Source organism: Plasmodium brasilianum, chromosome 14, assembly GCF_023973825.1.
Source record: "Plasmodium brasilianum strain Bolivian I chromosome 14, whole genome shotgun sequence".
In the NCBI taxonomy this organism is placed as follows: domain Eukaryota; phylum Apicomplexa; class Aconoidasida; order Haemosporida; family Plasmodiidae; genus Plasmodium; species Plasmodium brasilianum.
Genome location: NC_090127.1, coordinates 3,045,933 through 3,062,086, shown reverse-complemented (window position 1 = coordinate 3,062,086; position 16,154 = coordinate 3,045,933). Strand labels below are relative to the sequence as shown.

The window sequence follows — 16,154 nt, the reverse complement described above, 5'->3', positions numbered from 1 at the left end:
ATATACATATATACATACGTATATTTATATGTATGTATATTATATTTGTATGTATGTGCAAATTTGTTTATATAAAGAAATATAATTTTTATTTCTTTCCATTTTAAAAAATAAAATAAAATTATTAACAAGTTAGGGAAAAAATGGAAAAAATATGAACATATTATAAATTTAACAAGATGGGGAAAATGGAAATTATAAAAAAAAAAAAAAAAATTATTAACAAGTTAGGTGAAATTGAAGTAATTAAAAAGAATAATGGATTAAAATATGACGAAAAAAAAAAAAAAAAAAAAAAAAAAGGACGAAGCAAAAAATTGAGGGAAATAAAATGACAAAGCAAAAAAGGAAAAAGTAAAAAAAATTACGAAATAAGATTTGATGAAGCATAAAATGCCAAATGGAAAAATAATTAAATAAAACATAAAAACAAAAACGTAAAAATAAATACATGAAAATGGTTAACTGGTTAAAAAATATATATATAATATAATATATATATGTATATATATATATATATATATATATATAATATATATATAATATATATATATATAGTAAAAAAAAAAAAAAAATTGTAATTAAAAAATAAATATTTGAAAAAATTAAGTCATATTAAAAAATAAAAGTCTGCATAAAAAAAAAGCATGATTATATTTGCTAACATGATAATTTTTTTTTTTTTTTTTTTTTTTTATTACGTGAATAAATTTGGTATTACACCTGTTGCTTATTTATTCATTTCCTTGTATCTTTATTTCTTTACATCCACATGTCTTTAAACCTCATATGGTTTACACCTATATATTATTACACCTTTATTTCGTTTCACGCTTATTTTGCTACAACCCTATTTCGTTACACATTTATTTCTTGTAACCATATACCACCTGTTCCATGAATTTTCGCATATATATATATATATATATATATATACCCATACATACATATGTATACATATGTATACATATATTTAACAGTGAACAAAATTTACTTATTTATTATCCATAAAGGGTAAAAAATAAAAATGCAAAAACATTTTTATTTATTTCAATACAAAATCATAATCCGTTCATCATTTTTTGCCACCTCTTTATTTTGTTTTTCGTGGATGTATTTTAAAATCAGTAAATAAGTGAATACTATAATTATATGTTTTTTCTAGTAATATTATAAAATATATAAAAAAGAAATGAGTCATATGCATATAAAAAAATATATTTTTATAAGAATTGGTCCTTTTTTTTTTTTTTTTTTTTTTTTTTTTTTGTTTTATATATTCCAATAATGTCATATTTAAAAATATAGTACTCAAAAACAAAACGTTCAGATATAGATTAAAGGCATATAAAGGAAAAATATATTTCATTTCAAAGAGATATCGAAACGATATCGAAACAACAAAAGAAATAATTCATAATTATATAATACACTTTAAAAGCAGAAATAATTATGATAAGCATCACTTTAGACCACATCCACAAGGGTTAAAAATGAATGCAAAGAACTGTGTAAATGGTCAAAGTAAAAAACATTGCAAAAGAACTATACACCTATTTAACCCGTGCCCATGTGCATACAATGTACACATATATACAATTGTATATATATATATACATACATACTTGCATATGTATCTATGTACCTGTGTAGAAGCATATACATTACAAAAAAATAAAATGGCATGAATGCAAATCCATTGAAGCTTTATACTCCTTTTATAAGTATTAATTCCACGTTTTTATTTTTGGTATTTACGGATTTATAAAGTTGAAAAGAATAAATAAAAAAAAAAAAATGCGTGTTGAATTAAAATTTACAAGTCATGTTATTATAGCATTATATAATATAAACCATATAAAACCAAATGTTGCATAAATTTAACACCCCCTTTTTGGTAAATCCATTTTTTCTTTTTTGTCATATATAGAGCACATATATTCAAAAGTACACAATAAATTTGGTTTCCTTTTTTTTTAATGTATTTTCATATCATACATTAAAACAAAAAAAAAAAAAATAAACGCTCCACATAATCCTGTAAAATTACGACGAATGTACATGCTAAGAACAAGTATCAACTGATATTTCTTCAAATGGACGTTTTTTAAATGGCAAAAACCGCAATTGGTTAATGTATCCATATTAGCCTCTAAAAGATAAATTTTTTTTTTTTTTTTTTAACATTTGATTTAAGTAAATTTAAAGAGTATATACTTTTTTTTATCTTGAATATAACTTAAATGAAGTGCATAGATTCACTCTAATTATTTCTGTTATGTTATATTATGGTATACGGCGTTACAGTATGTTATATTACTTTTTTTTTTTTTTTTTTTTTTTTTTTTTAATAGCATATTGTTATACGACAACTAATCCTATAAAAAAAAAAAATGTAAATATTTTTTTTTAATGCCAAATTGAACACTTAACCAATCATTTTTCAACATTACATTTGCTTCATAAAAAATGCATAAGCATTTAATTTTATATGTACCTATTTAATACACGGGTAATTTTCCATCTTGCAAAATAACTACCATTCAGCTCATTTTTCACCGCATTTTTTTGCCCGAATTTTTTGTAATACAATTACACATATATTAACCCTTAACACTTAATACTAGCCTCCATTTTTAAGGCCCCACGTAATCATAAATAAATACATATATATATATATATATATATATATATTAGTATATGTATCAGGTAGTACTGATATGTTCTATTTTTAAAAATCTTCTGATAACTTTTTCCATAAATTTAAAAGCAACGCACTCTGTTTCTTTTTCCTTTTCTTATCTTTTTCCTTTTCTTATCTTTTTCCTTTTCTTATCTTTTTCCTTTTCTTATCTTTTTCCTTTTCTTATCTTTTTCCTTTTCTTATCTTTTTCCTTTTCTTATCTTTTTCCTTTTCTTTTCTTTTTCCTTTTCTTTTTTTAATTTATGCCATTTTGGCTACCTGAACTGGTGCAAATAATGACAAAGCAATATTCTTTAGATACACCACTCTAATTTGAAATTATTTACCATTACATATTATTCATCATTAATAATAGAAAGCAAAAGGGAAAAAATGCAGAAATAGTATTAAATAACTGTGATATGTACATACATTTAAACGATAGAGAAATAACAACGTAGCGATGTTCTTCATTTATCAATGATTAAACCAGAAAAAAATTTTAATTAATAAACTTGAAAAAAACGAAAAAAAAAAAAAAAAAAAATTATTCCAAAATTGCATTTTCAAAATATAATATTAAAAAAAAAAAAAATAAAAGAACTACACTAAGTGGATGAGTAGGTAAGTCTATAAATACGTAATGGCGTAAATGTATAACACACCAATGTGCAATTAATACATATAATTGCCTCTTGTTTAGCAAGGGACAATGTACAATGGTACATATTTTTTCACAACAAGAAAGAAACGTATTATACGATTATTTTTAATATAAAGTAACAAAAGGTTTCTTTAACCTTACTTTCGTTTCTTCAATCTGACTTCATTTTTTTTTTTTTAAATCCTTTGAAGAGCTCTCTAAAAATGTAAAGTAATGAAATAAAGAAGTAGGGATGTGAATAAGTGGATACGTGAAAAAATTATGGAGTTGAAAAAAACGTGCACTCTCGAAAGCAAAATTGCTGAAATTTCTATATAGTAACCTGCATAGGGCAATTGTTACTGGAATTATATACGGAATAAGTATTGGAAGAACAGATGCTAATAAAAAATCTTTTGACAGGATATCATATATAGAAATTGTGTCGTCCTTTAGAAGCTGAAAATAAAAAAAAAAAAAAAAAAGACATAAATCAAAAAGCGTATATACTTCTACACACATATATATATATATATGTATATGTATATGTATACATGTTTATATACGCATAAACGACAAATATATGTGTACACATTATTGAAAACGTATCTTTTTCAAAATCATTTGCACGGAAACACCTGCACTTTTTTGGGGCAAAGTTATGGTATAATGTATATAAAATTTTTCAGCGATTTTAAATTATTTTATATATATACACACAAATACATTTATATACCCATATACACCTATACTTATATACACATGTACATATATGCCCATATTCACCTATACTTATATACACATGTACATATATGCCCATATTCACCTATACTTATATACACATGTACATATATGCCCATATTCACCTATACTTATATACACATGTACATATATGCCCATATACACCTATACTTATATACACATGTACATATATACCCATATACACCTATACTTATATACACATGTACATATATACCCATATACACCTATACTTATATACACATGTACATATATACCCACATACACCTATACTTATATACAAGTATACTTACATACACATGTGCCAATTACCTGCAGTGAGTCCTGATAAGCGGACTGAGCTAATGTTACTGCCGCCTTAAAGTATATTTCCCTTTTGCGCATTACACTGTTATTAGTACCATCGCCGTTATCTTTCAAATGCGAATGAAAACTTTTTTCAACTGCTCTATCTATATGATGTACCCTACACTTCTTCCCAGTCATATAGTCTAAGCTACAGTCAATATTATTTAAAATGTTGTTATACACGTCACGTGTGTGCAATGGAATTCTTATATATATACTCATATTTGATATATCGACAAATTTTTGTACATTGTTTAAGGCTTCTACTATGTAATATGTATACGCTTCCCTTGCTAATACTAATGTTTCATAGTCGGATATTCCACTTTTCAAGGGAATATCATAAATAAAGGAAAAAGAGAAACCATCATAGGTAGTAATTATATAAGAAAATGAGCTCTCATTATCTCTTGAATAAGTTTTTACATATTCAATTTGATATGTATCCGAATTAAAAATATTATGGACACAGTCAGGAAAATTTGCACATAACCCTAAAAATCCTCTTATATTAGAAACAAAAATCCCACTAATTATATGGGACTGACCTGATACGTCAATAATTTTTTTTCTCTTATCAATATTATTCAAACGATTAAAAAAATTGTTTATATATATAACACCCCATTCCATAAATGAAACAGCCGTTTCTATTTTTTCGTTTAAATTGTTATAAAAATAAATTTCCTGACCATTAGGAAATATGGATATTAAGTTAATATTTTTTGGAATTTCATATGTGGGTTTTTTCAAAATATTATCAAACATTACTTCATCAAATATATTTGTAAATTTTGTTACTCTGTCTAATAATATCAACCTGGTATTATTCCGTTCGTCGGTCTTCTTTTCTTTTTTGATATATACATCATCTCTTTCTGATATTTTAAAAAGATCTATATTGCTTATGATTTGTTCATAAATATTAATTTGAAATATGTTTAATAGTTTTTCAATAAAATTTCTCATATATGGATAATAAAAATTATTGTAAAAATCCCAAGAAGCAATGAAAACAGGGGGGTTTACACCATTCATAAAAGTTTTACCATTTTTATTACTGCTTCCATTTTTTCCTTCTTTATTTTGCTCTTCCTGATCCATACAATCTAAATTTTTACTCAATCCAGAATCGTTGTTTTTATAGCCATATTTCCACTGATTTTGTCCAGTATCATATTTTTTTATTTTGTAATTTTGCTCATTATAAAGGCTACTAGCTAAATAAAAATTTAATTCAAGTTCTGGAACAAAATGTAACAACCTCTTCTTATCCGTTTTAAAAAAAAAGGAATTTTTTACCACATTCCAAATTTCTTTTATGAACTGTTCATAATTTTTTTTTTTTTTTTTTTTTTTTTATTTATTTCTTTTTTTTTTTTTTTATTTATTTCTTTATTTATTTCTTTCTTTATTTCTTTCTTTATTTCTTTATTTATTTCTTTATTTATTTCTTTCTTTATTTCGTTCTCTATTTCTTTATTTCTTTCTTTCTTTATTTCTTTCTCTATTTCTTTATTTCTTTCTTTCTTTATTTCTTTCTCTATTTCTTTATTTATTTCCTTCTCTATTTCTTTCTCTATTTCTTTTTCTTTTTTTTCATCCTGTTCAAATTTATTATAATAAATTTCAATAATATTCGTTGTTGATAAGGTAAAAGATAAGTCCTGTTCTTCTTCTTTCGTGTTTTCATTTAAATAAATATAATACGTATTGCTAATAAATTCATGAACTTTATTTTTTGACAACAATATTTTTTCGCAAATATCAGAATATTTTCCATTTTCCGCATTTTTAATTATATCCTTATTAATTAAATGTGAATTAATAAAAAAAAGATCTTTTATATCAAATAATCTGTGTGAAGTTAGCTTTTCTTTATTATTTGCATTAACTTGTTCATCAATAAATTCTTTTAGTCTAACCCCAAATGAGTCAATTGTTTCCTTGTTACTACACGCAGTAACGATTAGTAAATTAATGCATATATTGGAGTTAAATTTTTTTTCCACCTCAACATTATTCATGTTATTCCCATTTTTGTACACATTTTGGACAAAATTACTGGAACTTCTTAACCTTTCAGATGGAATATTATACCTTTCATAATTATTTATAGAATATATAATTATCACATATACAATAAGGGACAATGCATAAAATATGATGCAATAAAATCTTGAATTCATATCTTATTTTATAATTAAAATTTGGCTGCCTTACTATTTTCTTCCTGATGCCATTTATATTGTCACTAGTTAGGAAATACATGCACACACGCGTATGTGTTGTAATTACATGTGTGTATGGTATTTATATATATATATATATATATATATATATGTACATGTATGTGCGTATGGTACTTTTATATATACACATGTGTGCGTATTGGCTTGTGTATACATGCACTGTTAGCTCACCATGACCGTAAAAATCAAGGGTTGTAAAAATAAAAAAATATTTTTTTAAATAAAATTTTCTGCAAATGGATATCCTTCCACCAAAGGATTGGAGTTCTTTTTATTGTAATCTCTGTATTCTCGCTTCCATAAAATGTAAAAGTACAGGTAACGAAAAAGATTATTGAAAAAGCCTTTTCACATATGGCATTTTGCATTGGTACTACCGTAAAACTATGTTCATTTTTAAACCTCCTTATTAATTGAGGTAAATTAGCATTATATTAAACATTTAAAAAAAAAAAAAAAAAAGGACTTGCGAAATTTCCGGATTGCACTTGTGTATGCCAATTGGGATTTTATTATAGTTTTTGTTTTTGTTTTTGTTTTTATTTTTATATTTTCTATATTTTGTTTTTATTTTTTGTTTCTATATTTTGTTTTTATTTTTTGTTTTTATTTTTTGTTTCTATATTTTGTTTTTATTTTTTGTTTTTATTTTTTGTTTCTATATTTTGTTTTTATTTTTTGTTTTTATTTTTTGTTTCTATATTTTGTTTTTATTTTTTGTTTTTATTTTTTGTTTCTATATTTTGTTTTTATTTTTTGTTTTTATTTTTTGTTTTTTTTTTTTTGTTCTAATATTTTGTTTTTATTTTTTGTTTTTATTTTTTGTTTTTATTTTTATATTTTCTATTTTTTAATTTTTTTACTTTTTATTTTTCAATTTTGCTATTTTTTTTTTTTTTTTTTTATGCCTTCCTTTTTGAACAGAACGAACAAGTGCCATTTAAAATGCGTATTACCATGCTTATTATGTGTTTATAATATAATATGTTAACGTGTGGACCGGCTTATTCATTTTCTCTTGTTTTCAGTTAAAATTTACAAAAATTTTAGCATTATGAGTAGTACTAAAAAAACATATATATATATAATTATATTGATAATATTAGTACATATTATCAGTTTTCCCCATTTCGCATACAAAATATGTGTATATGTATTGATCATATTTGCAGTTTTCCCCACGTCGCATACAAAATATGTATATGTATTGATCATATTTGCAGTTTTCCCCATTTCGCATACAAAATATGTATATGTATTGATCATATTTGCAGTTTTCCCCACTTCGCATACAAAATATGTATATGTATTGATCATATTTGCAGTTTTCCCCACTTCGCATACAAAATATGTATATGTATTGATCATATTTGCAGTTTTCCCCATTTCGCATATCTTTTCTGCGCTTTTTAAAATATCTCCATTTTAATATTAGAACAGGGATAATAATGACCTACTTAGTACATCAATACGCATGTGTGCTGACAAAAAGACCATTTAATCTTACATTTTTTACGTAGAATGACAAAGATTTAAAGATGCACATATTCTTATATGTAAACATGCACTTTTTTTTTTTTAAAATCATTATTTAACTGAGAATTATATCGTACACACACTTTCCATTTGTGCTACTTCATTTTCTCTGTAATATATTTAAAACAATTAATTATTTTTACCTACGTACTTAATCAACTTGAAGATCTTTAAGCACAAATTTTTTCATATTTATTTTATTTTTTAATATATATATACTAGTTGTGTGTTTCCCTTCGTCCTGCATAATTTTAATTTTTTTTTTTTTTTAAAAAAAAGACAACATAAGACACAAAAATAAGAAAAAAAAAAAAAAAAAAAAAATATATATATATATATATATATATATATATATACATATATGATATAGTCGATTTAGATTCTATAACTTTTATAAGCATTCGTTTCTATGATAACGTCCTTTAAACAAGTATAAAAAATTAAATTTCTTTTTTTATATGTTATATAACGGAAAATTTTTAATTATTGTCTTTTTCTAAAAATTTTGATATAACGCAGGTGTTATACAAATATAGCTCGCCCCTTAAAAAATATTTTTTTACATAATTAGTATTTTCAAAAATGGGAGTAATGGGAATAGCACTTTGTAGTTAATATACATGCAAATGTAAGTAGGTACGTATGTACATATGCCTGTATGGGTTTACACATTCATATAAATATATAAATATATATATATATATATATATATATATATATACATATGCTTTACAATTAGCGATTAATTATTTTTTCCCCTTTTTCCTCTTCTCTTATACCGTTTTGCGTTAATATAAAATTATAACTAATTAAATGCTTAATTGCACACATTTCAAACTAGGCATTAACAAGTGAACAATTTATATAATAAAAAAAATAAATGCCTGATGTTCTTTTTTATGTGTTCAGCAATAAAAAGTATTAACATTAAAAATTATTCATTAGCGATTATTCATTAACGATTATTCATTAACGATTATTCATTAACGATTATTCATTGTCGATTATTAATTATCAATTATTCATTAGCGATTATTCATTAACACTTTAATTAACATTTTAATTAACAATTTGTACACTGTACGAACTTACGGCATTTGCTTGGTTAGTTATATAAGCTTAGGGTATACATAAACGAAACGTTCATGTACATATATATATATGTATATATGCATATACGTATACTTACATTAAGTATAACTCATATAATATATTACAGAGTGTACTTTTTTTCTCTTTTTCCATAGTGGAATTATTCCTGCTTTGCATTTCAGTTTTCATTTCTTCTGTATAACGTCAGCTATTACTTAGTACTATTATATATAGTCCTTCTTTCAATTTTTTTCTTTTTTTTTTTTTTTTTTTCCTTTTCTTCTTTTATCTACTATTTTTCTATAATTTTTTCACTTTACTCTTTTTTTCATAGTTACTAATATATTTTTTTTTTTTTTTAAATCCTATTACAGCAATTTGAATTTATTTTGCAAAAAGCTTAGTATGTTATATTATAAGCATATCACTATTAATAATTATAGTAATTATAATAATAGTATTGATAAAAAAAAAAAAGAAAAAAAAAAGAGTCGTGTTTTCTACTATCATTGAACTTCTTTCTTTCTTTCTATTTTTTTCATGTTCATTTGTCAGTTTCCTTTTTTCGGCAAAAAATATAAAATATAACAGAAGTAATTGCATATATATATGTATATATAAATATATAGTATATTATATAATATATATTATAAATATTGATTATATATATATATACAAATATTTACTCATATATTTAATATATAAATACATAGCTAATCATATATGCAGTATATTATTATATTATGCATGCAATGGTTGAAAATCCACAGCGAACGAAATTTTTACAGTTCAAATATGAGAACAAATTTTTGCTTACATTTTACGTACATTTTTTTTTTAATACCATGTTACATTACTAAATTTACAAATTATTGATAAATATACATTCATACTTATTATATACATTTATGTACATATATACATAAAATGTTACTGAGAAAATTTGTAAATTTTACAAAAAGGTTAAAAATGTTAACACAAAAAACAAGGGTACCATTTTTTCATTTTATATGGTTTTCATAAAAAAGATATATTATAATTATTATTGTATATACATAAAAATATAAAAAGTTAACATATATATGTATGGTGCAACTATTGTACAATATTTGATTATACCACATATATGTGTTATAATGTAATATACATAAAATGTATAATAATATATATATATATATAAATATTATATATATATATAATTATATGTATATAATAAATAAAAAAAAATTGAACTATTTTGAATAAAACAAAATTGCAAAAAAAGCGGTTTTTTTTTTTTTTCATTTTTTTTTCTTTTTTTTTCTTTTTTTTTTATTTTTTTTCTGAATTTTCAGAATTTTTACCTGAACAAGCAAGCTTTAAAAACGTGAATTTTGGCTGTTTAAAAAAAAAAAAAAAAAATGAACTTATGTATATATATATATATATATATATATACGTATAATTCATGTACCACTTAAATATTGTAAATTATGTACAACAAAAGTATATGTAAATTTCATGTTTAATACATGTATAATTTATGTACAAATATATTATAATTTTTTGTACAATTATATAATCGTTACTTACGTGGAGAGAGTATATACATATATGTATACATATATACATATATATGTAAATGTATGTATATTTTTAGCAAGGGTGGTTTTAAAGAATAGAATAATTTTTTGATAGAAAAAATTCCTTGTAATATAAACTGCGACATTTTTAAAAACGCGTGTATAATATTGAGGACCCCATATGTTCATTTAGTTTTGAAACATTTTTGTAAGTACCGAAATTCATTAGTTGTGCATCCGAATTGTATACATAAATTTAAAATATAAATTATTTGACAAAGTTCATACTTGTTACAACAAACTTCAAGAGAAAGGCGAGCAAAATTGAAAGCAAAAATAGAAAGGGGTATATATATATATATATATATATATTTATATATACATAGCAGTACATACGTGTATTCGCCCAGCTTTTACACCGACAAACGCGTGCGCACTTGTAATATTAAGAAATGTACAACCAGAACGGAAGAGAAAATAATACTGGTGCAGGTGGGGCCCCTACTGGGCAAAGTTATGGAGCTGTTTACAACCATGGATCATACAACTATAACTATGGACAAGGAAAAGTAAACAATGAACAAAAGGGTTATTACTATGACACTCCAGGTACTGCTACAGCAGCTAATGGTGGATTGTACGATGAATATTCACTAAATGAATTTTCTTCAACAAAGATTAGACATGGTTTCATTAGAAAAGTATATTCGATCTTATCTATCCAACTCCTTATTACCTTTGGATTTTCCATATTAGCAGTTTTACATAAACCTTTTAACGCATTTATAATTACCAACTATACTTTGTTTTTTGTGTTGGGTATATTGTTAAGTTTACCTATAATGATTACTTTAGCTTGTTCACCATATATAGCCAGAAAATACCCAACTAACTATTTTCTATTACTGTTAATAACGATCGGAATGACATTAATTGTTACATTAGCTAGTGCAAGAACAAATTCAGAGATTTTTTTTTATGCATTTGGAACAACGTCAGTTGTAGTTGTTGGGTTAACCATTTTTGCTTTTCAAACTAAATGGGATTTCACTGGGTGGTACGTTTTTCTTTTTATGGCATTTTTAATATTAATAGTCCTTGGTATTGTAGGAATTTTTGTCCGAAGTAAAATTTTCAATTTAGTTTTTGCAGGAATTAGTGCTTTTCTTTTATCCATCTCAATTATTGTTGATACCCAACTTATTATTGGAGGAAAACATAAAAAATATGAATTTTCAGTGGACGATTATATTTTTGCTACGTTAGCCTTATATATGGACATTATTAATTTGTTTCTTTCCATATTATCAATTTTTTCAAATACAGAATGATGTAATAATATTATTGTATATACAGTTATTAGCAGTAGTTTTCTTTCTTTTTTTCATTTTTTTTTCCCTTTTTTTCCTTTTCCCTCCTTTTTTTTTTTGCGTTTTAGAATATAATTAAAAGTTTAATTTTTAATGTATAAGTATAATATATTTTCCAGTTACAGAAAAAAAAAAAAAGAAAATAAGCGAACAGAAAGAACAGAAGAAAAAAAGAATATGCATGTATGTATATATATAATATATTATATATATATATATATATATGATATGAATGATATGATATGATATGATATGATATGATATGATATGATATGATATGATATGATATGATATGATATGATATGATATGATATGATATGATATGATATGATATGATATGATATGATATGATATGATATGTGCTTCTAATACATTGCAGTGCTTTTTAAAATAGCTTAACATTGAAAAATGATGTCATTTTGCTTAATGTTTTTCCGTCCTTTTTCTATGCCCTACTGCTCTTAAAAGAGCGGAAAAAGAACAGTAGGACAAGCACAAAGTTTAGCAGTTTATGTGTATATAAATGTGAACGGCCGAAAAAATGAGAAGACTATATATTGTAGTAGTTATCTTTATGAACAAGTCATATTTAATATAATCTGTTCAGAAAATTCGGACATTTTTTTTTTTTTTTTATCTTATTACTTTAGACAAAGTTACAAATGGGTTTGTATGTATATATATATATACATATACATATACATATACATATACATATACATATACATATACATATACATATATATATACATATACATATATATATATATATACATATACATATATATATACATATATATTATATATATATACCTAGAACTATTTTTCCTTTTTGCTTTTCAAAAGACACTTCCTTGTTTAAAGAATACGAATATTTCATCCCACATTTTCATTCGTCACTTCTTTAATTTTTTTGTTATAAAAAAAAAAAAAAAAAAAAAAAGTTTACTCTGTAGAAGAAAAACGTTTTGACAGTTTCTTTTTCGGCCGTGTGATTACCCGCGCACATACACAATGGCGAACAAATACATAGACATTTTTAATGAAGCAGTCAAATGTGCACTTAAAAGACAGAAATATTTATTTTCGCTCAGTAAACATTTGACCATTTTTAGCGGTAAATAGTCGAAAAATTTACAAGCATTTCACTTAAAAAAGATCACAAAAAAAAGGCGCAAAAAAGTACAGACAAACACACAAAAAAAAAAAAAAAAAAAAAAAAAAAAAAAAAAAAAAAAAAAAAAAAAAAAAAAAAAAAAAAAAAAAAAAAAAAAAAAAAAAAAAAAAAAAATAATAAAAAAAAAAAAAAAAATAAAATAATAATAAACAAACTGCTAAATTAATTAACATACGTTTATGTACCCGAATGTGTCATCATCAGGGCGATGAAAACAAACATTTTTCCAAAACAGTTACCTCTGACAATCCATCCTTAAAAGGGCCATCTCTAAAAAGTTATGCACCGATTTACGAAATATATCCGCTTAACTTTTCCCAAGTATTTTTAATATTAAATTTAGGGGACTTTTCAACATTTAAAAAACTATTCATATTCTTATATTTATTGTTAATTATGTTGTTGCTATCTACATCTTTAATGTTTTTTGGACCACAGGAATTTTCATTCACCTTGTCTACTAACGAACTTGTATCTATTAATGTATTGACATCGTCCACAATTTTTTTATGACTTATGAATCCTGTGATACAACTACTAGAAGAAGAGGTATTTCTTTTAACCAATTCTGATTTACTGCGTTCACTAAGATATGTTTCATTTTCTTTAGTTTTTCTCAACTTTTCTCTATATTTCCTAAATATTGAATCACCTGAATTCTTTTGTTTTTGTTTGTTTTTGTAGTCTAAGTTTTCGTAACTAATAAAATCTCTGGTTATTTTATTTTCATCTGTGTATAATTCATGTCTTTTCATTTCTTCCTCTTCTCCTTTTTCTTCTTTTTCGACTTGTACTTTTTCCATTTTTTCAGCTTGTCTAATATTCAACAATTTGTAAACTTGATCTTTTAATATATAATATAACTTTTTATACCATGGAAAATTTCTATATTTCGAATTATAATAGTTAAAAAAGGTTGGAAATTTACAACTGCTGATATTATTTTTCCACTTATTTTTTATAATTGTAAAATATTCAAGTGTATCATTTTTCGTTTTCTCAAATTCACAGCAGAGTTTTTCTAGCCAACTTGATTTACTCTTCTTTTTTTTCGTTTCTACATTTTTTGTTAAGTTAAAAACTGTTGCTGATCTGTCCTTTGAGTAGATATAAAAGTCAGTTATCCTTTTCATTTTGCTTAAATGTGTCTCTAGATTGGCAATGTAGTGGAAGCTAGGTACGCAAAGCGGGAAAATTGGACGCGGAGAAATATGAACAGTGCAGAAAAAATAAACTGTGCAGGAAAAATTAAATTGTTCAGAAATAATAAACTGTGCAGGAAAAATTAAATTGTGCAGGAAAAATGGGTAGTAATGACAAAATGAACAACGTAGGAAAAACAAAAAGATTGGACAAAATTAAACCTCCTTTATTTTACTTATATGATGTTGTAGAACCTGCTTTCTAAATAATCGTAAGGAATTAAATTTTTGTATAAAATGACGACTGAAAATATACGTATTACATACTTTTCACATACATACGGGAAAAAAAAAAAAAAAAAAAAAAAAAAAAATTAGGACATTAAATATACCTTTTTGGCGAACATGTGTATTAAAAAAAAAAAAAAAAAAAAAAAAAAAAAAAAAGGCTCTAAAAAATAAGCGCATTTTAAATGTATTTATTTATTTACGGATTAAAAAGCGTATGTTAAATTGTGAAGGTGCAAAGTGGTAAAAAAAAAATAATAATAATAATAATAATACACACATAGGTTAGTAATACATACTGTATAAAACGTAATGCAAAATACACAATATACCCATCCTATACACCAAAAACGATCTGAAGAAATACAAGAATCATCATTCTACATTCTCGATTTTTGGCATTCATGTCTTTGTAAACACAATGTGAAGTTGAATTAGTTCATCATATAGGTTTGCAAAGAGTTCAGTTGTGCTAACAAAAATAAATATCCTTGTAATAATGCACACAAAGGGATATATTAGCAGCTTTCTTTTTTTTTTTTTTTTTTGTTTTTTTAATATACGGATTATTTAAATTATATATTATATATATATATATATATATATATATATATATATTATATTGGAAGAGCTTTTATTGTGTTTTCTTCTTTTTTTCTTAAAAACGTACTTTTTTCAATATAGCTAAATTAGTTTTTCCGCGTTTTTCTGCTTTTTTTTTTTTAAGTCTTAATTGTAATTCATGCAACACATGGAAGGCATGAAAATAAAGAATGTTGGAGTACTTTCCCTCATTTTCCTTTCCAATTTTTTGCATTTTCTTTTTACTTCTTTTATCGACTTCACGATTTAAAACGATATCGATATAAATACATAATTTGAAGAATTAAATAAGTCCATAACTGCTACTCAACTGTAATTTTGTTCTCACTTAATAACATTCTATTTTTTTTAGCAAAAAAATAAAACAATAGCTGCACGACATAGAATAATGCGCATTAATGAAACGTTACGATATAAATAAAAAAAAAAAATAATGAACTATACTAATAAAAAGATAAAATTGTGCAACTGTTCATAATAATAAGTAATACCACCACATAATGTCCTATTATCATCATATCTATGTATATATATATATATAATATATATAAATATATATTTATATATATAAATATATATTTATATATATGCACTTCCTATGAAGCCAAAGATTTAATTTCTTGTAAAAAAATAAAATTAACAACTGGAAAGAATTTATTTTTGCTGATTAATACTACATTTTGTGCTTTATAAAACGAT

At 23.8% G+C, this 16,154-nt stretch overlaps 3 protein-coding genes across 3 annotated transcripts; 1 reads left to right on the top strand and 2 right to left on the bottom strand.

Annotated features, from left to right (window-relative positions):
- Nucleotides 1–3,498: 3,498 nt before the first annotated feature.
- Nucleotides 3,499–6,622, bottom strand: MKS88_005860 (uncharacterized protein; the record flags this gene model as incomplete). Its single annotated transcript, XM_067219158.1, has 4 exons — nt 3,499–3,544; nt 3,670–3,785; nt 4,398–5,653; nt 5,761–6,622. 4 exons carry the CDS (start codon nt 6,620–6,622, stop codon nt 3,499–3,501), a joined length of 2,280 nt encoding a protein of 759 aa, XP_067071062.1.
- A 4,705-nt stretch (nt 6,623–11,327) lies between these two features.
- Nucleotides 11,328–12,206, top strand: MKS88_005859 (bax inhibitor 1; the record flags this gene model as incomplete). The annotated part of the gene is made up of 1 exon (XM_067219157.1): nt 11,328–12,206. The coding sequence occupies one exon, from the start codon at nt 11,328–11,330 to the stop codon at nt 12,204–12,206; it is 879 nt and encodes a 292-aa protein (XP_067071061.1).
- A 1,506-nt stretch (nt 12,207–13,712) lies between these two features.
- Nucleotides 13,713–14,555, bottom strand: MKS88_005858 (uncharacterized protein; the record flags this gene model as incomplete). Its single annotated transcript, XM_067219156.1, has 1 exon — nt 13,713–14,555. One exon carries the CDS (start codon nt 14,553–14,555, stop codon nt 13,713–13,715), a length of 843 nt encoding a protein of 280 aa, XP_067071060.1.
- Nucleotides 14,556–16,154: the final 1,599 nt, after the last annotated feature.